This window comes from Grampus griseus (assembly GCF_964374135.1).
Source record: "Grampus griseus genome assembly, chromosome: 19".
NCBI lineage: Eukaryota > Metazoa > Chordata > Mammalia > Artiodactyla > Delphinidae > Grampus > Grampus griseus.
Window position 1 is genome coordinate 31,981,110 of NC_139013.1, and position 26,918 is coordinate 32,008,027.

At 42.5% G+C, this 26,918-nt stretch overlaps 1 protein-coding gene across 1 annotated transcript in view; it reads left to right on the top strand.

The window, feature by feature from the left end:
* Positions 1-1,401: 1,401 nt before the first annotated feature.
* Positions 1,402-26,918, top strand: part of CFAP263 (cilia and flagella associated protein 263) — a gene marked incomplete at both ends in the record, with an annotated part of 30,381 nt that continues 4,864 nt past the window's right edge. The window contains 7 exons of the mRNA XM_082677382.1: positions 1,402-1,502; positions 3,655-3,781; positions 4,764-4,925; positions 7,521-7,676; positions 8,649-8,729; positions 11,108-11,263; positions 15,708-15,815. Of these exons, the coding sequence (XP_082533508.1) occupies positions 1,402-1,502; positions 3,655-3,781; positions 4,764-4,925; positions 7,521-7,676; positions 8,649-8,729; positions 11,108-11,263; positions 15,708-15,815 (891 nt within the window). The remainder of the gene's footprint in view (positions 1,503-3,654; positions 3,782-4,763; positions 4,926-7,520; positions 7,677-8,648; positions 8,730-11,107; positions 11,264-15,707; positions 15,816-26,918) is intronic.

The following is a 26,918-nucleotide window of genomic DNA, read 5'->3' on the forward strand; positions in this document are numbered from 1 at the left end:
TGGGGCCGGCACCCATTTGTACCACGTGGTATATGAGCATATTAAGCATTGCTCCCTAAGCCCATCCCAAGAGGCCTACCAGCAGAGAGAAGGTGGTGGCAGGGCTCAGTCTCTCTGCTATCCTCCCTAGTAAGTCCACTCTGGCCCTAAAATTGTGCGTCCTAAGCAGCAAAATGAAAGTCCTTCTTTGGACTTCAGTGACTATGTGTTGATGCTAACACACATCTCTTGTGGGGTGGTGGGGGTCAGGGAGTGGCTGACCCTCATTCTAAGCATTTTATCACAGCTTGCTTTCTAATCACATCCAGGCCCACCCTCCCTCAAAGAAGTCTGCCCATCCTGCCCTCTGTCCTCTTCCATCCTGTTGGGAGCAGACAGACTGCAACCCTGCTGCCTGGCAGATCCTTGTCTGGAGGCACATGGGTGTAGGAGTCAACAGCATGGACTTGAGTTTAGCTGGAGGGTGACTCCATTCCTGGGTGGCCACTCATCTAAGCTACTATATTCCTCAGTTTCCTGATCTGTAAGAGGAAGACAACGGTACCGATTTCATAAGACTGTTTTGAGAATTAAATGAGTTAACGACTATAAAACGGTGTGAGGCACAACGCTTGCCACCATCATTATTCCAGGTTGCAACAGCTGGTTTAGGGGCTATCTCCTCATTTAACTAGAAGCCCCTTGAGGGTCAGAATGGTCTGCTCCATACATTACCCCAGGATACTCAGGACATAATACATTATCACTACTTAGAAATGTCTCTTGAATTTATACCCATTTAATAATCAGCCAAGTTTTTTCCTTCCAGGAATGCAGGTTATTAGTATCCGAGAGAAACTACAGTGAATATGTATGAGGTGCCAGGTGGCGAACAGAGTAGAGGCCTCACAGTGAGGTGCAAGAAGCAGGACACTCCGACAAATCAAATGAACTTTCTGGGTCTTAGTTTCCCAGTTTGGAAAAAGAGAAGAATAGATACTATTACAAGGTTGCTGCAAGGATTTTCATAAACCATGCTTAACACGGTGCCAAGGGCATAGTAAGTGCTGAGCAAACAGTAGCTGTTATTATCATCATTTTAAGAATTATTGTTGAAAAAGTGAACAGTGAATGCACTTACGTGTCTAGCCAAGGCCGGTAACCTCGCGCTGGTCAGCGCGGCGCTGGGCGGGAGCGCTGGGCGGGAGCGCTGGGCGGGAGCGCTGGGCGGGAGCGCTGGGCGGGAGCGCTGGGCGGGAGCGCTGGGCGGGAGCGCTGGGCGGGGCCTCCGAAGCCCCGCCCCTCCACGCACGCGTCGGGTCGCCGTGGCAACGCACTGCTACGTCGCAGCGCTCGCTCCACGGCGCTCTCGGCCACACTCGGCATTAACAAGGGGCTTTGACGAGGGTGGCTTCGGCAGTGATGACGGACGAGGACTCTCAGACTACTGCCAGCGAGGCGCAAGCCCAGGATGAGAGCGAGCTGCCTGTTACCCAGCTGTGTGGGCTGGTGGAAGAGCTCAGGTACCAGCCTGTCGGCTTCTGGGGGCGGTCCCTCCTCAGCGTGTGGGCCCGGAGCGTGGTCCAGCACCGAATGCTCCTAGCCCGCATTGAACATTGAGGAAACTGAGACCCCCAAAGTGGGGAAGGCGCTTACCTTTGCTCTTTATTCCCGTGTTTCCACTGCCATGGCGCTATCAAGCCACTGATGGAGCCAAAAAAAGAAGGTGGTGCGAAGCCCAGAGGGTAATTGGTGAAGCCAGAGCTTCAGCCTGGTGGGTCTGTCTGGTGCCACACTGTGTGCTTAGCCGCTCCTCTACTGTGCGGCGGCAGCTTGGACCAGGTGACCTCTAAGCCCCTTTCCAATGCTAAGATTCTATGCTAAAATTAATGTGGCAGCAGATAGAAAGGAGGCTATTGAGATGTTTTTAGTATGAAACAACTTATATCTGAACCTGAGTATAAGCATGGAGGTGGACAGCAAAGAAGGACTAGCTCAATATTCTGTATTTTTAGCAGTCTGTTTTAGTATCTACTATAGCAAGTAAATTGGATGTCAAGATTCCATGATGTAGTTGAGGTTAATTGTACAACTTACTGGTCTCACACAGAATATCCTGGCCTGGCAGCTGAATAGGTGTTACTTCAATATATTTATAAATAGTTTAGGTCAGAATTGAGGTCTTATTGCTAAAATAGCTACAATCTTTTGAGTGCTTATTATGTGCCAAGTATTTTGCATATATTACCTTATAGAATGGCCCATAACCCTAGAAAGTTGGTGAGGAAACAGACACAAAAGTTAAGTCACTTTCCTACAGTCACACAACTAGTCAGTGGTAGTGCTAAGATTAAGACTCGGGTGTAACTCCCCAGCCTACATTGGGAACATGACATATGCTGAAAAAGAAAGATGCTTTGATATATTGGGCTTTTCTGTTGATCCTTTCCCACTAATCTTAAAATTCAGCCAAACAGAGTTTTCAGCTCAATAAACAGATATTCAGCTCAATAATGTATGCAAATATCAGAGCTGTTCTCTCTCATATATACATATGTGTGTATTATACACACTCATATTAGAGCATACATGTACGTTACATAAATTAAAAGGGTCATAATCTTGGCATATACAGAATAAGCTAGGTTTATTATCTCTAGTTGTTTAAAAACCATCTATTCAAAGCTTTTCCACCATTTATAATAGACTTCTAGTGGATGCTTCATCCATTGCATGCTGGAAATGAAAGAGGCAAGAAATATAAACTAAAGGAAAAACCTCTGAAGATTGTGGATGTGTGTAATTTCAAGAATTCAGTAGTAATTCAGAAGGAAACTCACAAATGGGTTAGAAGATACTTGAAGAAGAAACTTGTAGCAATTTAAAATATATAGGCATGTCTCACTTTATTGCATTTTCCTTTACTGCACTTTGCAGATATTGTGTTTTTTACAAAATGAAGGTCTGTGGCATCCCTGCATTGAGCAAGTCTATTGATGCCGCTTTTTCCAACAGCATTTGCTCACTTCGTGTCTCTGTCACATTTTGGTAATTCTTGCAATATTTCAAACTTTTTCATTATTATTATATTTGCTATGGTGATTTGTGATCAGTGATTTTTGATGTTACTATTGCAAAACGATTATGACTCACTGAAGGCTCAGATGATGGTTAGCATTTTTTTAGCAATAAAGTTCTCAAAGTAAGGTATATATATATTTTTAGACATAATGCTATTGCACACTTAGTAGACTACAGTATAATATAAACATAACTTTATATGCACTGGAAAACCAAAAAATTTATATGACTCACTTTATTGCAATATGTGCTTTGTTGAGGTGGTCTGGAACTGAACCTGGAATATCCCTAAAGTATGCCTGTAATCCCAGTGCTCTGAATTTTGTGGCTCATTAGATGTATTTTAAAAATATATAGAATACTTAAATTGCATTTACTGTGTGCCAGACACTGACCCAAAGTCTTTGCATTTCTTATCACAACCCTCGATGATAGGTGCTGTTATTATTCCCATTTTACAGATGAGGAAAGTGAGGCACCAAGAGGTTAAATATCTTGCAAAAGGTCATACAAAGCTAGTAAGTGTTAAATACTAGTTATCTGGGGTTTAAACTCCTATTGGTGGAACTTACTTAGGCACCTTCTGTCTTGCAGCCACGGAAACTCTGCTCTCAAAACTGAGACAGAGATGTTTGAAAAATATTACAATAAATTGGAGCCCAGGGACCAGCGACCTTCACAATTATCAGAAATTAGAATGTCAGGAGCAGAAATTGCACAGGTACAAAAGAGAGATCTAAGAATTCTTTTATTCTGTTTGTCCCTTTAGATGCAAGTGGTGTTTGTTGTCCATTTTTGGTGTTCCCTCTTGGCCAAGTGGCATATGACTTTCTCACTGTTCTACTTTTGATTCTTCCTTCCCCTTCAAGGTTTCTCTTTCAAATGAGTATGAAGGGAATCAGGTTCAACTCACAGTGGATTGACCCTCACAGAATATCTTAGTTAATTTGAAATAACTCCCTTCATTCTGGGGACCCAAATGTGTACAAGGCCTGGCCAGCCACATACAGGAGTGAAGATGGGCCTGGTGTGGGCACTGGAGAGTTCCTCCCTCATCTAAAAGGGCCAGCCAGACAACCTGGTATTGCCAGAGCAGCTGATTTTTCAAGAGAAGCTGGAAATCTGGATTATTTTGGTAGAAACCTCTGATTTTCAAATGTGGGTAGTTAATTTCTTTTTAATTTAAAACTGTGTATAGGTCTATTTTTTTGAGGGCCAAACAATGTCATCTTCAGGTCCACACATTCCCTGGGCCACCTGCTTTTGCCCTTTGGCTTCAATGCCTAGGAAATCCAAAATTCTTGTCTTTTTGGTTTTTGCTGAACACCGTGGCCCCCGATGCAGTTTCTCTTCTGTGTTCAGTTTGGGCAGCACTGAGCTCCAGGTTTTCTCTGACACTGACTTGAGTGCTAGTCTATAGCAGGTTCATGGTTTTCCCACCCTCAAGACACTTTCCCTTATTTATTTTCAGTTCATTATCAAGCATAGGCCTTTGAAGTATTTGGCACGGTGCCTTAGGTTGACTTGTGAAATGAACATCACCTCAGGCCTAATATCCAGAATCCTTTCACATTGAATTGGTTCTCTCTGGATGTCATTCAGAGCGATTTCTAGCAGGCCTGAGTGGTCGTTTCGATGCCCACCTTAGGCTGCTTTATTGCCAATTCCTATTTGACAATGGCTTTGTTTTTCTTGTGTTACAGTTACGAGGCAGGCGTAGATCCAAATCCCGCGTAAGTCTGGAACGTGTAACAGGCCTCAGCGTGGACCAAAAATTGAAGCTTGTGCAAAAAGAGCTGGACGACACAAAGAGTGAAATAAGGCACATAAGGGCAAATGCCGAGAGGGACCTGCAGCATCACGAGGTATACCTTCCTATAGGCTGTCCTCCCTGGGCTCCCCGTTTCCGCCTCAGCAAGAAGTACCTATAGTATGTTCATACAACTGTTGGTGCTTTGAGAGAAACACAAGTAGGGTAAGATAAATTGAGGACCTACCTTTAAGGAACTTACCACCTGCTTGAGGAGATATCAAATTTTAAACTCTTTAAGATGAAAAATTTCAAAATACACAAATGTAGAGAAGCTAGCACAGCGAACCCTTATGTATTCAACACCCACACGTAACAGTCATAAATGCATGGCCACTCTTGTTCCCTCCGTATCCCTACCAACTTCCCCCTCGTAATAGGCCACTGGGCTATTATGAAGTGAATCTTAAACATATATTTATCTGTAAATATTTCAATATATGTCTCTAAGATATGGATTCTTTTAAAAAAAAACCCATAACCATAATTACCATAAATGCCCTTAAAATTTATAATAATTTCTTAATAATAAAATGGGCTGGAGGTTTAAGTCAGTGAGTTGGGTGAAAAATCCCTTGTCACCCTCCATATGCAGCATCCATGACCATGGTTCATGTCTTGTTGGAGGCCACTGCAATCAGTTTTCCTCCAGAGAAGAAACATCGCTGTTAACTTCATTGCCCATGGGATGAAGTTGTTGGCTTGCATTTGGTAGCCATGTTGTATGAAAAATAGATATTTCTGTTCTATTTCTAACTTTTTCCATTTCTAAATGGAGGCACGCACAGAATCACACTCATTTCCTTGAAAGAGATGGATCAGTGGACTCATGTCTCCATTGATAGAATCATCTGTACTGCATAAACCTATCCTTCTTTCCCTCTCTCCCTCTCTCCCTCCCTCCTGCCCTTTCCCCTCTCTTCTTCTTTCTCTTTCCAAACATGCATCGTTGAATTCTAACATGTTAAAGGAGGTCAGGATGTGGTAGCTTTGTCCTGCCATGCTAGACTGTGTGATTAAACATCACGATGTGGGCTAGAGTGGTCAAAGAAGACTGTGTTGAGGAGGTGGGGCTGGACATAGGATTTGGCATCGCCTTGAAGAATGGTGGCATTTGTTTAAGGAATAGGAAGACAAGGGCACCCTAGGTAAGGTGAATGACATGAACAAGGAAGTGGAGGTAGGAATGAACATGGCAAGTTAGGACCTTGAGGAGGCTGGTGTGATTAGAGAAGAGGGTGCTTTGGGGGCTATGGTAGGAAATCAGGTCGAGTAGGGCTGTGAGACCTTGAAAGCCAAGCAGAGGGGCTTCTCTCTGATGTCTTAGAAATCAGGACCCCAGTGAGGATAACTGAGCAGAAGAGCGATGCATAGGAAGTAGCATTTAATGTGGATGGATGTTCTGGCCTGTGAAGATGATGGGAAGGGAGGAGGCTGGGGCCAGACGCCAGCCGGAGAAGGAAGATGCTTTTGCTTCTTGGTGCCCAGTGAAAAAGCCTGAACAAAGATGATTTGCTCTGCAGCTACTCATTTCATTCTTTAAAATAATGTATGTGTGTTTGTGTTTTCTTATTTAAAGACAATCTCTGTTGTAGCAAAATTTAAACATACAGGTAAGCTAAAAGAGGAACATTTGAAAACATCCACAGTCTTACCACCTAAGACTTGTATTTGGCTCTTGTATTTTCCTCCTAGAATTTATATTATTTTCTATGTGTGTATGAATTTCTTTATAAAAAGGTATCATATTATTTTATAAACCGTACTTTTCACTTAATAATATCTTTCCATATCAATACATAGATTCATTTATAGCATCTTTTTTAAAATTACAGAGTGCTTCTTTGCCTCCCCACTAATCCATCTTTCCAGATACGACTGTGGTTAATGTTTTGGCATATAGCCTTCCAGATATTTTATATATATATTATATTATATTAATGTTATAATTTTTAATGGATAAATAATGTTTCAGATATGGAAATACATATTTCTGGAGATACTCAAGGCCCTGTTTTTTTTGTTTTTTGTTTTTTTAAATCTACCCTCATCACCTCTTTTTTTTTCTTTTTTAATTTATTTATGTTTGGCTGCGTTGGGTCTTCGTTGCTGCTCGTGGGCTTTCTCTAGTTGCGGTGAGCGGGAGCTACTCTTCGTTGTGGTGCGCGGGCTTCTCATTGCGGTGGCTTCTCCTGTTGCGGAGCATGGGCTCTAGGTGTGCGGGCTTCAGTAGTTGTGGCACGAGGGCTCAGTAGTTGTGGCTCGCGGGCTCTAGAGCCCAGGCTCAGTAGTTGTGGCACATGGGCTTAGTCGCTCTGCGGCATGTGGGATCTTCCCGAGCCAGGGCTCGAACCTGTGTCCCCTGCATTGTCAGGCAGATTCTTAACCACTGCACCAGCAGGGAAGTCCCAAGGCCCTGTTTTTGTTTGTTCTTCCCCTTTATATCGAGACTATAACTTTTTTGAGGCATGCTTTTAAATAATAATATTCGTATTGTCCAATTTGTATCTTAAGGATATATTTCTAAGACTAAGAAGAAACGTTACGCGTTGGGACACAAATAGGTCACCCAATACGTGTAGGTTTCCTTAGACGGCTATATCCTTGAGAAATTTTGTAAACTTTTCTCTCTTTGTGCTGGCTCCCCCAGGCTATCGTTGAGGAAGCTGAAATTCGGTGGACCGAAGTTCAGAGAGAAGTGCATGAGTTTGAAAAAGATATTCTAAAGACCATATCCAAGAAGAAAGGGAGTATTTTGGCCACTCAGAAAGTGATGAAGTACATTGAGGACATGAACCGCCGGAGGGTGAGTGGGCAGGAGGTTAGAGCTTAGAAGGGGAAATAGATTCATAGAACGATGACACAGAAGTGGCCCACGTGAGGCAGCCCCACTCCATTTGGTCCACTGTAAACGCTGCCCACATATGCAGATTTTTTGTGTCCCTCACAGCATGTGTGTCTCAAAATGCAAGTTTATCAAGTCTAAAATCAGTCAGGCAGGATGAATATTCATAGTATCTCAGACCGTATGTAAGTCCCCTACATAGGAACCTTCAAGTTGCGAACTGTCAAAGATGTGAACGTGCGTTATAAACCTACAGTACAGTACTATACAGCTGATTGTGTTGGTTGGGTACCTAGGCTAACTTTGTTGGACGTACAAGCAGATTGGACTTACGACCACGCTCTCGGAATGGAACTCGTTCGTATGTAGGCGACTTACTGTATTTTGCTGTTTGTTTCAAGATCTGATGTTATCTTGAGAAAGGTGTGAGTCTATCTAGTCAGGTGACTACATGGCATGCGACAAGTAAATCTTAATTTCTTTGAGTTCCATTATTGTAAGAATGAGACATAAAATGCTCCTTCTTTTCCAAAGGTTTTGTAGCATATCAAACTTTGGATCCTGGAGATAGGTAGAGTCACTAACTGTAACATGCTATATGTAATAAAAATTATGTAAATTACCAAGAGAATAATAGACCAAAGAATCATAAATCATTTTGTCAGTAAAGGCCCCTATACCTAAAGATATACCCAAGTTATCTTGAATTTAAAATCAATAGAAAATTTGTATGTAGCAGACCCAGTTTCCTCTGCTTTTTGGTCATGAGTAAAATACCATAGCAACACCAGCTTGAGTAGCCATAAAAGACTTAAAAAAAGGTGACTGAATGTTAGGGCTCAAGGTTTAGTTTTGCAGCCCCAGACCTGCCAACTTTTCAAGCCAACAGGGAAGAAGAAGAGCAATGGATTAAAATTTGCTTTTATTTTTCAGGATAATATGAAGGATAAATTATGTTTGAAAAATGCCTCTCTCAAAGTCCAGAGGAAAAAGATGCTTTTACAATTGAGGCAGGTATGTGGCTTTGTCTTTCTTTTTTTTAAAGGTTACTGTGGTGGGTAGAACAACGTCTTCCCAAAGATGTCCACGTCCTAATTCCTGGAGTCTGTGAGTATGTTACCTTACGTGGCATAAAGATGGTGCAGGTGTGATTAAGTCAAGGATCTTGAGATGGGGAGTTTGTCGTAGATTATCTGAGTGGGTCCAATGTAATCACAAGGGTCCTGATGAGAGGGAGGCAGGAGAATGAGAGTCAGAGAAGATTTGGTAATGGAAGCAGAGGTCAGAGTGATGCACTTTTAAGACAGAGGAAGGGATTGTGAACAAAGGATGCAGGCTACCTGCAGAAGCTGGAAAGGGCAAGGAAACAGATTCTCCTCTTGAGCCTCCAGAAGAAATGCAGCCCTGCCAACACCTTGATTTTAGTCCAAAGAACCATTTCAGACTTCTGACCTCATGAGCTATAAGATAATACATTTATGTTGTTTTAAACCCTTGAATTTGTGGTCATTTGTTACAGCAGCAACAGGAAACTAATACAGTTTCTGTGCTGGCAAATCTGTAGATGGAGTTGGCTTGAATTTAAAAGACCCTCATGACATACTTATTGACCCTTTTGGGGAATGTGGCCGGGTGGCACAGTTAGTAGTATGCCTTGGTAAGTCTTTGAACAGCTGACCTTAAAGGCTCCTGATTAAAGGCGGTAAGGCAGACATGGCACAGGGCCTCTAGAAAGTGGTTACATAGCTCCATCCTCTTTTAGCTCAATATTTTTGTTATTAATTCATTATATGGGTGCTGATAGCATGTGCATCAGAGGTGGCCACTGTCAGTGACACAGAGTTGGGCAGGAGAATTAAGATGTCTGGGAGTTACTGCTTGATTGACTTGGGATCCCAAAGCCTCAACAGGCTGGGACAACTTTAACACACGAGGTGACTAAGGACAAACGTAAGGTCCTCCACTTTGATCCTCCCAAATATCTGCACAGGTGCTGGGTGGCTTAGTCATGGAGAAGCTGATAAAGTCCGCTCAGCTGGGGGCAGTGCTGCAGCCTAGGCTGCACTCCACAGTGCCCTCCAGAAAAGAGTGGTCTCACTGCACTCTGTTCTGAGTAGCCCACCTGGAGCATTGTGTCTCAGGGAGAGTGCCACACGTGAAAGAATCTGTAAACTAGAGTCCACGTAGGAGAGGGAATGGAGAGCAAGGGGAGAGAAAGCACGTCAGAGGACCTGCAACTGATGGGGCCAAGGAGGAGGAGCCCACAAGAGCCATGGCTGCTGACTCCAAGTGCTCTGGTCGCTGCGGGGAAGAGAACATACTGCTTGGGAGGGCCCCCAGGGTGGAGCTGGGTTGGGGTGAAAGTGTCAGCCAAGGAGAGTTGAGTTCAGCGTAAGAAAGAACGTGGCCCCAGCTGAGCTGCCTCCTGATACTGAGTTCCTAGTTCTCTGGACTTCATGCAAGCTCAGGCATCCTGAAGCGTGAGAGGGGAAGCAGATGGATGACCTTTAACCTGAAAGCCATTGCTACACAGAGATGACACTGATGTGGTCCTGCCCTCGCAGGCTCGCAGGCTAGCAGGGAGTGGTGATGGTGAGAAAAGGCATGGATGCATAACTGCCATACAGAGGAAACAGTGGCAGGGACCAGGAGCCACAGCCTCAGGAGGCTGCGTGGAGGGAGGGGTTGCCCTCTGGTGTGGAAGATGGGCTGGGAGCATTTGAGCTAGAGGGTGGGTCAGTTGGGGCTTAAGGAAATTGTTCTGTTGTTTCGGGGAAAAGGGAAGAAGATGCCTTCTAGGAGGTAGTACAGCATGAGTAGCACATGGGGATGGGGAACAGACCTGAGTTTGGCTCTTGTGTACCACAAATGTAAGATGGCACAGACCTGGTGGGGCAGGTAAGGTGGGACCAGGGCTGGGGAGTGAACCCGGTGCACTGATACACCCCCCATGCAGAAATGTCACGGGATCAAAGGAAGGACGTTTATGGGCTGCTTGTCCTGGGTTTTCCAGGTTAAAAACAACTTTTAAATGGCCTTTCTTCCTACACAGCCCTGTTTAGGCACCACTTCCTGGGGAAAGCCTCCCTGACCCAGCCTTCCATTCTCTTCTGGGCTGGCTGAGGGGCTTCTGTTTGCCCTCTGCCCCTGTGTGTCCCACTACACCACGCTATGACCTGTCTGTGAACTGTCATTGAGTATGGGAGTATCATATTTACTCAGATCTCTATCCCTGGACCTAACACCATGCCTGGCACCAAGCAGATCCCCAATCCAAGTTTGTTGAATGACTGAATGATGACTGACTTCCAAAAGCTCACTAGGAATTGCAAGGTGCGAGCCATACATTCAGAAGTCACAACCTCACATCGTTTCCTCTCTCTGAGCTGTAGAAGGAAGAGGTGGGAGAGGCCCTCCACGATGTTGACTTTCAGCAGCTGAAGATCGAGAATGCTCAGTTTTTAAAGACAATTGAAGCAAGGAATCAAGAACTGATCCAGCTGAAGCTGGTATCCAGAAACACCCTGTGGATCCTTAACGCGTACAAAGTAAGGTCCGCGCTGGTCCTCCGGGCTTCCTGTGCCTACCTTTCCAGCCACAGAGAGGTACTAGGGCACCACTGTTGTTTCACTGAGAGCCTAGGCGTCCTTCATTCCCCTGTTGCTCTCTGATTTCTCCCGACGAAGCCATGTCTCCTAAAATACTCCGGATGTCCCCACAATCCTGGCTGCGCATTAGAACCATCCAAGGAGCCTTTTGTTTTTTTAAAGGTTAGACAGACTCTCTAGTCCAACCCTGACCAATTGAATTAGGGGGTGAGGGCCATGCATCTTTTTTTTTTTCCTTAACTCCCAGATGATTTTTATGCACAGTGAGTTTTGATAACCAGCCACATTTAGGGCCCTGTTTAATTTAGTGTGTGAAAGCACTTCCTTGCTTAAAACCCTGCAAAGGAAATCATCTTAGCTATAAAGCAGAAATCTACTAAATAATTCCTCATCCACACAGAACCGTTTTTGTAGAGAAAGAGGCACTATTGATAATTAAGCAGAAACTGTGGGTATGAGCATGGCCTGTCCTCGGCAGACCAGGCTGCCTGGTGACCCTGCTGGCAGCTGTCTGATGCAATAGCTAACTGTGGGCCCGTGTATCCTGCCCACTGGTCTGGGAGCTAAGGATGGTTTTTACAGAAGAACATTTGCAACTGATTTGATAGAGGACACTCCTTTTGAAACCCAATTAAGCAAAATTGATTTCTCCCTGAGAAATTTCATTCTCCTCAATAGTAGACCTGCATTCCAAAATATTATACTTGATTATTTTATTTTGAATTTTATCAATAAAACATTTGTGGAAATTTGTTTTCTCTCTTGTTAGTGTAGGTAATTACACAACATGCTCAATTTTGCCCCTTGGCCTGCAAAGCCTAAAATATTTACTATCTGGCCTTTTACAGAGCAAGGTTGCTGACCCCTGGCCTAGTGTCTAGGTGGCAAGAGCGGCCACGGGCTTAGGTAGCTCATAGGTAAGCTTCATTTGGCCCACACAGTGTCATTTAAAAATGTGAATTCGAATGTGTTTAGACTAGGTTTATGTTTGTCCAGCATTTTCCTTTTACAAATGAAAAACCGAAGGCCGAAAGAGGCAGAGTAATTGCCGGATTCAAGCAACATGTTTGTGACAGAGCTTGGACTCCTAGTCCAGTGCGTGTTCCACCTCACCCAACTGCCTTCCCCTGGCATAACGTGTGTACACAAGGCCGTGCTCACATTCTGAAATTCATGTGTCCAACTGGAGAGCCTCGAGGTACGTGGTATGTACCTCGAGGTACATTGGACCTTGATCTTATTCTGAGAAATCAGCTGAGTGGCACAGGGCCAGTCTGGTCTTGTGGGGGAAAGCTAGGGCTTTGGAGTGGAGCTGCTGGTTTATAAAATGCAACAGCTAGGTCCAGGGCTTGCGCTGCTTAGGACATCTAAATGCACAGTGCCTGTTGATTGTGACACCCAAGCAGCGGCAACGCAGGCCACGGTGGGCAGAATGGGAGCCATTCCGGTCAGAATCCCAGGGGCCAGCATGCCTGTAGGCCTGTTTAGAATAATAGCAAGCAGATGGTGGAGCTGGGACGAGATGCCTGCTGGAGTCCTAAGGTGACACAGCGAGGGGCTGAGAGAGAAGCAGGTTCACTTTTCCGTGTCTCAGTTCTCAGGCCTCCTGGGGGAAACGGGGCCCAACAACTGTGGGTTGTAGAGTCCGGCCTTACCTGGGTTTGAATGGGGACTCTACTGGGGACTATGGGCCGATGCGTCGCCTCTCAGAAGCAAGTTTTTGTGACTTACCACCAGGACAGACCTCTGGCTGGTCTGTGATGTGTCCCTGGCGCTGAGGACAGGGCCTGGCCAAAGCAGGTGCTCAGCATGTGTTGTCAAAAACTGCTAAAAATTCAGGTGTATGTTTAGGGGATGGAAGGGTGGCAGGAGGGATCACTTTCATATAAATGTCAAACACCCAAGTATAAGACCTCATTAAAAATATATAGAATAATTTTCCTCTATTGCCAAATGTACTGAGTACTTACGGTATGCCAGGCACACGGCTAAGTGCTGAGGGTACAGCTGTGAAGGAGACAGACATGGTCTCTTCTCTTCTATGAGTTTTATGAGTGGGTCTCAGTCAACCCTTTTTCTCTGCTATGCCTTCAAGCCCTGCCTGATGGAGGCTGATAGAATATAAGCACGTGACTACAGCCTTGAGGTGTCGCTCTTAACTGACTGTAAACTAGTGATCCGTGTATAAACTAGTGATGCCTTGTGTTAGATAGAATTCCAAGATGTCCCCCAAGACTCCCCGCCCCCTGGTGTATTCACCCTGCACAATGCCCAGGGCTCTGGATACGACGGATTCTGTTATTAGGTTCCATTCTGCTCTATGATTAGATTAGATTAGAGGGCACCCTTGACCTTGAGATGAGGATATTATCCCAGTGGGTCTGACCTAATCACATGAGCCCTTTGAAAGTAGACAGTTTTCTCTGGATGAGGAAGGCAGAGATTTGAAGCATGAAGGGAATTCTCTGGATGAAAACTTCTCCATTGCCGGCTCGAAGATAGAGGGACCACATGAAAGGGGTCTGAGGGCGGCCTGCAGGAGCCGAGGGCCACCTCCTGCTGACAGCCAGAAAGAAAATGGAGAGCTCGGTCTTACAACTTCAAGGAAATGCTTCCCACCAACAACCTGTGAGCTTGGCAAGGACCCCAGGTCCAGATAAGACCCAGCCCTGGCCCACACGGTGGGTCGCTCCCTGGGCAGAGAATCCAGCCACACTGTGCTTGGACTTCTGATCTATAGAAACTGTGAGATAATAAATGTGTGTTACCTTAAGCCACAAAATTTGTGATAATTCGTTCCACGGCAACAGAAAGCTAACATGCCTTTTCAGAAGTAGCTGCCTCAATGACCATCCTCCGGCTCAGGATCCCAAATTACTCCATTACACCTCCTTGAAGGCCCCGCCCCAGCAGAGCCAGGGGCTGCCTCGAGCTTCCATTCTTTCCTGCCCTGTGTCTCTAACTGTCTCTCTAAGTTGTTGGGTGAATGACTGTTTTCCCTCTGCTCCCCTTTTCTCCCACCTGACTGGCTGGTGTGCAGTGAAGACCTGTCCTGCCTTCCCTTCCCCACAGCTGACCCCCTCTGCCTGGCCTCTTATCCACTTTTGCTTTCCTCAGAAGAGCAACTTCATGCAAGATGTGGAACAGGAAATGAGCCTTAAAGAAGGGATTGGAGAGGAGAGGAATGGGGAGGGAGGTGGCCCCAGGTGCTCTAAGTTCCCCCAGGCAGGTGGCTCCAGGCTTTTCTGCCGGGTCTAAGATTTGATACCTTCGGGCATTGCCCCAGTACCCTCCTTTCCCCGGCTCCTTTTGGACCCTCCTCTCCCAAGGCTCTTTCCTTAGCTTGAAACGTTCTTCCCACCCCTCTTACCTAGACATAGTTGACTTCACCTCTCTTTTTCCAGCATCCCTTCCCACAGGGAAACCTTCGGGACCAGTGCCCATGCACTCTTGGTGCTTGGCACAGTTGCAGTTTGGCATTTCTTCTTGTACCTCCGTCAGGGCTGTGAGCCGGCCTCTTGGTGGCCGGGCCTAGGTTGTTTTGCCGACCAGTGCCTGGGTAGGTTCTCAGGGTTTGTTGGCCAGCCCCCTGGAGTCACTGGCTTCTGTCCCTCAGCCCCCTCCTCCTCAGCCAAGCAGAGCACATCCCAACTCCCCCAGGTTGACTCTTCACCATTAGTAGATGGAGGTCCAAAGGGGGCAAACCTAAGAAGCAGGGGCCAGGGAGGAGCTGGTGAGGGGCGGCAGCAAAAGATGCAACAGGAAGCTGTGGAGCAGCTCCTGCAGAAACTCTCCAGCACCAGCATGCCCAGTCCTCATAGGCTTTGGAGACAGTGGTGGAGTCCATGGGCTGTGAAGTCACGCTGCCTGGGATCAAACCTGGCTCCCCCTCGTCTCTGTGACCCTGGGGAAGTTGTTTCACCTCCCTAAAAGTCAGCTCCCTCACCTGTACAGTGGGCTCACAGTAGCATCCACCTCTTCATCCAAGTGAGGTAGTGATGGCGGCCGTCTGCCGTGGGTTCTCCGTGTGTCAGGCACTGTGCTCAACACTTTACCAGGTTTGTCTCCCTTAAGCCTTTCTACAACCCTACAAGGCAACTAGCCCTAGTTAAGAGAGGTTCTCTTAGTAAGTGGTGGGGTGGGATTTGGGCCCAGGTGTATCTGGCTACTTTGCAGGTGAGGACAAGCCTCCCAAGGTCCTCTCCTCCCCTGCCACTTAGACACCAGGATTCTGAAAATCTGGGCAGCCATGAGAAGGGCAGGCCCAAGTTCCTGGTTGGTCCTTCTAGTCTCCTGCTTAATAAAGAGCTGTTTGTATGTCTATCCTTCCTATAGTTCTAAGCAATCATCTTTGCTCAAGACTTGCTGTGTTGTTATATTTCAGAGCAAGCTACACCGAGCCATGGAAATGTCCGTCGATCTGGACAAAGAGTTCTTGTTGAGAAAAGAGTTACTCGAAAAAGTTGAAAAAGAAACCCTGCAAGTAGAGGAGGTAGGAGAGGGTAAAACATACTGTTTCTGGTGTTTTTCTCCTTCTGTCTGCAAGGGCTCGGGTCAGCGTTCACCACAATGTAGGCCACCTTGGTTTTTGTGTAGAAAAGCCTAGATAATAAAAACCAAAATAGCTCTGGGCCATCAAATGAGAAAGTGGCCCCTGGAGGCTCCAGTCCATGGTGTTGCATTTTACTGCCGGGTTAGAATCTAGTGTCAGAAATCATGAAATCATCTAGAAACTACGGAGTCCAGATGACTCTCAAGAATTCCTTAAGTGACCCATAAGGTACCACATTCAAAGTGTAGTGTATTCAATCTGGCAAAAAAAATGTATGATGCATGTAATAATGTAACTGATATGAGAAAAAGAACACATGGCAAAATATAACTTTCTGTGTAAAGGAGAGAAAGCTCTTTAAACATGGAGCTCTCACTCGGTACGGCAGATGCTCAGATGGCAGACCTGTGACCACTGTCCCAGGCCCACTCCAGGGCCTGTGGTCACCATGTGAAAATGTGTGGTGTCATCTGAGCTCCCGATATCTGCATTGGGATTGAGTGCTCTCATTATTTTGTTGAACACATAGAGTTGAATTTCCACCAGTTACACGCACCTAGGATATGACTTAAAGGAGACTTTGGGGGCAAGGTGACGGAAAATGAACCCTGGACTTGTATTCAGAAGGCCTGGTATCAGGTTTGTGTTGCCAGTCTCTAGCCTTGAGCAAGCCTTTGAATTAGACAGAACTGTTTCCACGTCTGTGAAAAAGACATCACAGCCCTTGTTGCAGTAATCAGATAGGACGATGCTCCTCTTAAAGCCATTATTTCAGTTATTACTATCATTGCCTTGAATGAGCCTGAAGTGTCCCCAGCAGCATGTGTGGCCCCAAACCTGCCTACAATGGCCAAAAAGCCTCAGGATTACTACATCTGACTCAGTTTTGCCATGGCATCCACATCATATCTTTGAAGGAGAACCAGTACCCTTTGCAAAAAAGTCGGTCTCGCTGCAGAGTGGCCGGTAACAAAGGTGAAGCAAAAGTCTGTGTGCTCTCTCCATGCAGAATTCCTGTGGTATTTCTTTGTTTGGGATGATATTTATTAGATTACAAGTAAAACATGAAATCAATTTTTAAAAGCCCAGCATTCACTACTTAGTATATTTTCATTTTCTTAACTTTTTAAAAAACAGCTCTGTTGGGATATAATTCATATATGAAATAATTTACCAATTTAAAGTGTACATTTGAGTGGTTTATAGTATATTCAGAGTTGTATAACAATCAGCATAATTATTTTAGAACATTTTCGTCACCTCAGAAAGAAACCCCGGACCAATTAGAAATCCTCCATTTCACCTCACCTCATTCCCACCCTCCAGCCATAGGTGACTACTAATCAGCTTTCTGTCTCTGTGAATTTGCTATTTGTCAACCTTTCATATAAAAGGAATCATACAGTGTGACCCTTTAACTTTAATAATATTTTCAAGATTCATGTTATAGCATGTATCAATACTTGTTTCTTTTTATGACTGAATAATGTTTCCTTGCATGTACCACATTTTGTTTAATCCATTCATCAGTTTGATCGATAGTTGTGTTGTTTTTGTTTTTTGGCTATTTTGAATAATGCTGCTGTGAACATTCATGTACAAGTTTTTGTGTGATTATATGTTTTCTTTTCTCTTGGACATATAGCTAACAGTGGAACTGTGGGTTATATATATGGTACCTCTAGGTTTAACATTTACAGAACTGCCAAACTCTTTTGCAAAGTGGCCACACCATTTTACATTCCCATCAAAAATGTACATGTGTCACAAAGTTATTTATTTTATTTAATCCTTATAATAAACTTGAGGCAAGTTTTTTTATCCCCATTTCATTGTATATATAACTTCAGACACAGAAATCTTAAGTTTACTTGTTCCAAGTCTCACCTCTATTACGTGCAGATCAGCAATTCAAACCCAGGCTCAGACTCTTAGATCTTAATCACTTGATTTATTCACAGCCATGAATCTGCTATCCTGTAGTCATACATGAATCCCTTCAACAATACTTATGTGCCAAGAATTGCTATGAATAAAATGATTAAGATTAAAAAAATGTATGCATGTGACATTCACAGAAAGATAGACAAGATGAAAAGGCAGAAGGTTACATACCAGATGAAGGAACAAGATAGAACCCCAGAAAAACAACTAAATGAAATGGAGATAGGCAATCTTCCAGAAAAAGAACTCAGAATAATGATAGTGAAGATGATCCAGGACCTTGGAAAAAGAACAGAGGCAAAGAAAGAGAAGATGCAAGAAATGTTTAACAAAGATCTAGAAGAATTAAAGAACAAACAAACAGAGATGAACAATACAATAACTGAAATGAAAAATACACTAGAAGGAATCAGTAGCAGAATAACTGAGGCAGAAGAATGGATAAGTGACCTGGAAGACAGAGTGGTGGAATTCACTGCTGCAGAACAGAATAAAGAAAAAAGAATGAAAAGAAATGAAGACAGCCAAGAGACCTCTGGGACAACATTAAATGCAACAACATTCGCATTATAGGGGTCCCAGAAGGAGAAGAGAGAGAGAAAGGACCCTAGAAAATATTTGAAGAGATTATAGTTGAAAACTTCCCTAACATCAGAAAGGAAATAGCCACCCAAGTCCAGGAAGAAGAGAGTCCCATACAGGATAAACCCAAGGAGAAACATGCCGAGGCAAATAGAAATCAAATTGGCAAAAATTAAAGACAAAGAAAAATTATTGAAAGCAGTAAGGGAAAAATGACAAATAACATACAAGGGACCTCCCATGAGGTTAACAGCTGATTTCTCAGCAGAAACTCTACAAGCCAGAAGGGAGTGGCATGATATACTTAAAGAGAGGAAAGGGAAGAACGTACAAACCAGATTACTCTACCTGGCAAGGATCTCATTCAGATTCGATGGAGAAATCAAAAGCTTTACAGACAAGCAAAAGCTAAGAGAATTCATCCCCACCAAACCAGCTCTACAACAAATACTAAAGGAACTTCTCTAAGTGGGAAACACAAGAGAAGAAAAGGACCTAGAAAAACAAACCCAAAACAATTAAGACAATGGTCATAGGAACATACATATTGATAATTACCCTAAATGTGAATGGATTAAATGCTCCAACCAAAAGACACAGGCTTGCTGAATGGATACAAAAACAAGACCCATATATATGCTGTCTACAAGAGACCCACTTCAGACCTAGGGACACATACAGACTGAAAGTGAGGGGATGGAAAAAGATAGTCCATGCAAATGAAATCAAAAGAAAGCTGGAGTAGCAATACTCATATCAGATAAAATAGACTTTAAAATAAAGAATGTTACAAGAGAAAAGGAAAGCACTACATAATGATCAAGGGATCAATCCAAGAAGAAGATGTAACAATTATAAATATATATGAACCCAACATAGGAGAACCTCAATACATAAGGCAACTGCAAACAGCTCTAAAAGAGGAAATCGACAGTAACACAATAATAGTGGGGGACTTTAACACCTCACTTACACCAATGGACAGATCATCCAAACAGAAAATTAAATAAGAAAACAGAAGCTTTAAATGACACAATAGACCAGATAGATTTAATTGGTATTTATAGGACATTCCATCCAAAACCAGATAGATTACACTTTCTTATCAAGTGTGCATGGAACTTTCTCCAGGATAGATCACATCTTGGGTCACAAATCAAGCCTCAGTAAATTTAAGAAAATTGAAATCATATCAAGCATCTTTTCTGACCAAAACGCTCTGAGATTAGAAATCAATTACAGGGAAAAAAACTTAAAAAACACAAACGCATGGAGGCTAAACAATACATTACTAAATAACCAAGATATCACAAAGAAATCAAAGAGGAAATCAAAAAATACCTAGACACAAATGACAATGAAACATGATGATCCAAAACCTATGGGATGCAGCAAAAGCAGTTCTAAGAGGGAAGTTTATAGCTATACGAGCCTACCTCAAGAAACAAAAAAAATCTCAAATAAACAATCTAACCTTACACCTAAAGGAACTAGAGAAAGAAGAACAAACAAAACCCAAAGTTAGCAGAAGGAAAGAAATCATAAAGATCAGAGCAGAAATAAATGAAATAGAAACAAAGAAAACAATAGCAAAGATCAATAAAACTAAAAGCTGGTTCTTTGAGAAGATAAACAAAATTGATAAACCATTAGCCAGACTCATCAAGAAAAAGAGGGAGAGGACTCAAATCAATAAAATTAGTAATGAAAAAGGAGAAGTTACAACAGACACTGCAGAAATACAAAGCATCCTAAGAGACTACTACAAGCAACTCTGTGCCAATAAAATGGACAACCTGGAAGAAATGGGCAAATTCTTAGAAAGGTATAACCTTCCAAGACTGAACCAGGAAGAAATAGAAAATATGAACAGATGAATCAGAAGTAATGAAATTGAAACTGTGATTAAAAATCTTCCACCAAACAAAAGTCCAGGGCCAGATGGCTTCACGGGTGAATTCTATCAAACATTTAAAGAGCTAACACCCATCCTTCTCAAACTCCTCCAAAAAATTGCAGAGGAAGGAAAACTCCCAAACTCATTCTATGAGGCCACCATCACCCTGTTACCAAAACCAGACAAAGATACTACAGAAAAAGAAAATTAGAAACCAATATCACTGATGAATATAGATGCAAAAATCCTCAGCAAAATACTAGCAAACAGAAACCAACAACACATTAAAAGGATCATACACCATGATCAAGTGGGATTTATCCTAGGGATGCAAGAATTCTTCAATATATGCAAATCAATCAATGTGATACACCTTATTAACAGATTGAAAAAGAAAAACTATATGGTCATCTCAATGGGTGCAGAAAAAGCATTTGACAAAATTCAACACCCATTTATGATAAAAACTCTCCAGAAAGTGGGCATAGAGGGAACCTACCTCAACATAATAAAGTCCATATACAACAAACCCACAGCAAACATCATTCTCAATGGTGAAAAACTGAAAGTATTTCCTCTAAGATCACGAACAAGACAAGGATGTCCACTCTCACCACTATTATTCAACATAGATTTGGAAGTCCTAGCCACGGCAATCAGAGAAGAAAAAGAAATAAAAGGAAACCAAATTGGAAAAGAAGAAGTAAAACTCTCCCTGTTTGCAGATGACATGGCACTATACATAGAGAATCCTAAAAATGCCACCAGAAAACTACTAGAGCTGATCAATGAATTTGGTAAAGTTGCAGGATACAAAATTAATGCACAGAAATCTCTTGCATTCCTATACACTAATGATGAAAAATCTGAAAGAGAAATTAACGAAACACTCCCATTTACCATTGCAACAAAAAGAATAAAATACCTAGGAATAAACCTACCTAGGGAGACAAAAGACCTGTATGCAGACAACTATAAGACACTGATGAAAGAAATTAAAGATGATACCAACAGATGGAGAGATACACCATATTCTTGGATTGGAAGAATCAATATTGTGCAAATGACTGTACTACCCAAAGCAATCTACAAATTCAATGCAATCCCTATCAAATTACCAAGGGCATTTTTTACAGAGCTAGAACAAGAAATCTTAAAATTTATATGGAGACAAAAAAGACCCTGAATAGCCAAAGCAGTCTTGAGGGAAAAAAACGGAGCTGGAGGAATCAGGCTCCCTGACTTCAGACTATACTACAAAGCTACAGTAATCAAGACAATATGGTACTGGCACAAAAACAAAAATATAGATCAATGGAACACGATAGAAAGCCCAGAGATAAACCCACGCATCTATGGTCAACTAATCTATGTCAAAGGAGGCAAGGATATACAATGGAGAAAAGACAATCTCTTCAATAAGTGGTGCTGGGAAAACTGGTTAGCTCCATGTAAAAGATTGAAATTAGAACACTCCCTAACACCATACACAGAAATAAACTCAAAATGGATTAGAGACGTAAATGTAAGACCGGGCACTATAAAACTCTTAGAGGAAAACATAGGAAGAACAGTCTTTGACATAAATCACAGCAAGATATTTTTGATCCACCTCCTTGAGTAATGGAAATAAAACCAAAAATAAACAAATGGGACCTAATGAAACTTAAAAGCTTTTGTACAGCAAAGGAAACCATAAACTAGATGAAAAGACAACCCTCAGAATGGGAGAAAATATTTGCAAATGAGGCAACTGACAAAGGATTAATCTCCAAAATATACAAGCAGCTCATGCAGCTCAATATCAAAAAATCAAACAACCCAATCCAAAAATGGGCAGAAGACCTAAATAGACATTTCTCTAAAGAAGATATACAGATTGCCAGCAAACACATGAAAGGATGCTCAACATCACTAATCATTAGAGAAATGCAAATCAAAACTACAGTAAGGTATCACCTCACACCAGTCAGAATGGGCATTAGAAAATCTACAAACAACAAATGCTGGAGAGGGTGTGGAAAAAAGGGAAGTGTCTTGCACTGTTGGTGGGAGTGTAAATTGATACAGCCACTATGGAGAACAGTATGGTGGTTCCTTAAAGAACTAAACATAGAATTACCATATGACCCAGCAATCCCACTATTGGGCATATACCCAGAGAAAACCATAATTCAAAAAGACACATGCACCCCAATGTTCATTGCAGCACTATTTACAATAGCCAGGTCATGGAATCAACCTAAATCCCATTGACAGACGAATGGATAAAGAAGATGTGGTACATATATACAATGGAATATTACTCAGCCATAAAAAGGAACAAAATTGGGTCATTTGTTGAGACGTGGTTGGATCTAGAGACTGTCATACAGAGTGAAGTAAGTCAGAAAGGGAAAAACAAATATCGTATATTTATGCATATATGTGGAGCATAGAAAATGGTACAGATGAACTGGTTTGCAGAGCAGAAATTGAGACACAGAAGTAGAGAAAAAATGTATGGACACCAAGGGGGGAAAGTGGCAGGGGTTGGGGGTTGTGGTGTGATGAATTGGGCAATTGGGATTGACATGTATACACTGATGTGTAGAAAATGGATGACTAATAAGAAAAAGAAATACATGAAAGCTGAGTGGAAATATAAAGAAAATTCCTAGAACTTAAAAAAAGAAAATGGGGCTTCCCTGGTAGCGCAGTGGTTTAGAGTCCGCCTGCCGATGCAGGGAACACGGGTTCGTGCCCTGGTCCGGGATGATACCACATGCCACGGAGCGGCTGGGCCCGTGAGCCATGGCCGCTGAGCCTGCACGTCCGGAGCCTGTGCTCCGCAACGGGAGAGTCCAAAACAATGAGAGGCCTGCGTACTGCAAAAAAAAAAAAAGAAAAAAGAAAATGTACGTGTGAGTGTTCCAATTTCTGTTCATGTTCACCAACACTTGTTATTTTCAGGTGTTTTTTTTAATGCTGTCCTAGTGGGTGTGAAGTGGTATTTCATTGTGGTTTTGATTTGAATTTCCTTAATTACTGATGACATGAAGCATCTTTTCATATGCTTTTTGGCCACATGTCTATCTTTTTGCAGAAATGTCTATTCAAGGCCTTTGCCCAGTTTTTTTTTTAAATAAATTTATTTATTTTATTTATTTATTTTTGGCTGAGTTGGGTTTTTGTTGCTGCGTGAGGGTTTTCTCTAGTTGTGGCGAGCAGGGGATACTGTTCGTTGTGGTGTGTGGGCTTCTTGTTGCAGTGGCTTCCCTTGTTGAGGAGCACAGGCTCTAGGTACACAGGCTTCAGTATTGTGGCGCACAGGCTCAGTAGTTGTGGCTCACAGGCTGTAGAGCACAGGCTCAGTAGCTGTGGCACACGGGCTTAGTTGCTCCACAGCATGTGGGATCTTCCCAGCCCAGGGCTCAAACCCGTGTCCCCTCCATTGGCAGGTGGATTCTTAACCACTGTGCCACCAGGGAAGTCCCTCCTATGTCTTTTCTTAAGACTTTTATAGGTCTTAAATTTAGGTTACGATCCATTGTGAGTTACTTTGTAAATGGTGTGAGGAAGGGATCCAAAAGCTGAAAGAAGAAAGGAGATGCAGTATGTTCATAGAATTTGTTACATTAACCTTCCTTTACCACTTGTGTGGTTCTCTTCACTTCTTCCTGTAGATTTGAGTTACCATCTGGTGTTATTTTCCTACTCAAATACAGATTCATTTCAGCCTGCTTTTGTGCTATTATTGTCAAATATATTACATTTTATATGTTATAGGTCCAATATAAAATTATATACATATTGTTTTATGAAAATGCTTTTTAAATCAGTTAAAAGAAGGAAAGTATGCAATTATGCTGTTTTTTTTATAATTATCTACATAATTACCTGTGTTTGTGCTATTTGTTTTCTTGGATGTAGCCTTGTTCTACAGAAGTAAAGTGCTATTTTCATCACATCATATCAAGGGAGCATCCTGTCCACAAGACTTTTCATAGCTGATGTTAACTTTGATCACCTGGCTGAGATGGTGTTCCACAGGTTTCTCCACTGCAAAGTTACTCTTTCCCACTTTTCAGACTTTACTCTTTAGAAGGAAGGTCCTGTGTGCAGGCCACGCTTAAGAAGTCGGGGTTATAAATTTTTTGGAATTCTTCTCTGTGAGAGATTTGTCAATTCTACCCCATTTGTTTATTTTAAAAAATATTTATTTATATCAGCATCAATTCATGAATATTAATTTTATATATTGGTTTATAATCTAACGTTATTTATTTTGTTGCTCCCATTGTTCCAGTTGGATGTTGAGAGCTCTTTCAGTCAGGTTCTGTGTTCCTCTGGTATATCCCGATTTTTGTGGGTGGTTATTGTTGTTGTATGTGTTTTGTTTTGAGCACCTCTTTCCTTTCTGGAACTAGAAGATGCTCCAGGCTCTTCTTGTATATTTCCTGCCCCAGTCCTAGAATTAGCCATTTCTCCAAGGAGTCTTGGGTCTTTTTATTTGATGAATATTGGAAACCAAGATCTGGGTGTGCTTGCTCATTGCTTTCTTGCATTTTTGAAAGATAGTTTTGCTGGGTGTAAGATTCTTTGTTGACAGTTTTTTTTTTTTTCCTTTTCAGCACTTAGAATATGTCATCCCACTGCCTTTGGGCCTCCATTTTGTTTCTGATGAGAAGTCAGCTATTAATCTTATTGGGCTTCCCTTGTATGTGATGAATTATTTTCTCTTGCTGCTTTCAATATATTCTCTTTGCCTTGTCAGTCAACATTTTGGGTACAAAGTATCTGGGCATGGATTTCTTTGCACTAATCCTACTTGGAGCTCGTTGGCGTCTGTGGATGTGGGAAGTTTTCATGTGTGTTGGTGCACTTAGGGGTGCTCCACATTTCTCCAAGACTTCTGTCTTTGCACTAATCCTACTTGGAGCTCGTTGGCGTCTGTGGATGTGGGAAGTTTTCATGTGTGTTGGTGCACTTAGGGGTGCTCCACATTTCTCCAAGACTTCTGTCTTTGCACTAATCCTACTTGGAGTTCGTTGGCGTCTGTGGATGTGGGAAGTTTTCATGTGTGTTGGTGCACTTAGGGGTGCTCCACATTTCTCCAAGACTTCTGTCTTTGCACTAATCCTACTTGGAGCTCGTTGGCGTCTGTGGATGTGGGAAGTTTTCATGTGTGTTGGTGCACTTAGGGGTGCTCCACATTTCTCCAAGACTTCCGTCTTCTTTTTTCTCTGTGTTCTTCATATTGCATAATCTCTGTCAACTTACCTTAAGTTAACTAATTATTTCTTCTCTTGGCTTAAATGTACTGTTGATCCCCTCTAGTGAATTTTTCATTCCATTTGGAAAGACTCCAGATTTTCTATTTGGTTCTTCTTTTTATTTTTTAAATAATTTAAATACTTTCTACCTCTTTATTGATATTCTCTGATAAGACACTATCATCATATATTCTTTTAATTCTTTAAACATGGTTTACTTTCGTTTTTTGAACATCTTTATAATAGTTGCTTCGAAGACTTTGCTAAGTCCGCCATCTGGATTCTCCGAAAGGTAGTTTATGTTGCCTGCTTTTTTCCCTGTGTGGGTCACACTTCCTTGTTTCTTTCCTATTTCATAATTTTTGTTGAATACTGGACTTTTTAGATAATATACTTTAGCATCACCAGATACTGATCTTGGTCTTGTCATCGTTTTTGCTTGTTGTGTACTAATTTGGCTGGACTAATTCAGTAAAGTCTATTTCTCCTGCTGTTAGTAGCCTCTGATGTGGCTCCCCATAGGGTACAGCCTTGATCATGGATACAATCTCCCTGACAACCAGAGTGATTTCAGCTTAGTTCTCTTTGACTCCTCCATCTTCCAGCTAAACTTCTTGCCAGTCTACCTCTATTGGTGTCACACCTAGCTGTTAGCCTCTATTAATTACTAGCTAATTGCTCTATTGCTTTAACACCCTGAGACGTGAATTGTTCCACATTCTGATCTAATTACAGTCAGACCCTGTCACAGGGGCGAAGTGTTGCCAGTCATTGAGGCTTGCTCTAACCCCATAAGGCTCTTAATTGTCTCTTTCTCTGGTTAAGTTAAACATCTAGCTAATCTGCTTTTTGCTTGTTGCTACTAATATGGAACTATCAGATTGATCTTAATTGCTCACCCCAGAGATCTCCATTGTTTTCCACAAAGTCTTTAGCATGAACTCCCCACACTCTGATCCAAATAAGGTTCACCTTCTTAGGCAGCATTCCAGAGCTTTATATTTTACAGCCTCTCTCCTTGGGCAAAATTTCTGCACCATTGCACTGGAGCTGGGTGTGGGAAAGTGGCCTGTCTTTCCTGTAGTTTCACCCCTGCTCTACAAGTGGGGTGCTGCATAGGAACTGCAGTCCTGGGTCTTCTCAGCATATCCCTCATAGCTAGTACCTATTTTTTAATGCTTTAATTCTTGCTACTTCATTATATTTTATCTTAGGTATTCTGTAATCATCATTCTCACAAGAGTGTCCACTGATGGTTCTGGGTACATTTTTAGGTCTCCCCACTGTTGTATGTCATGCTAGACCGATAATAGATATGCACTGAACACTTCCTGACAAATTTTTGTTGCATTCTGAAAACAAGTT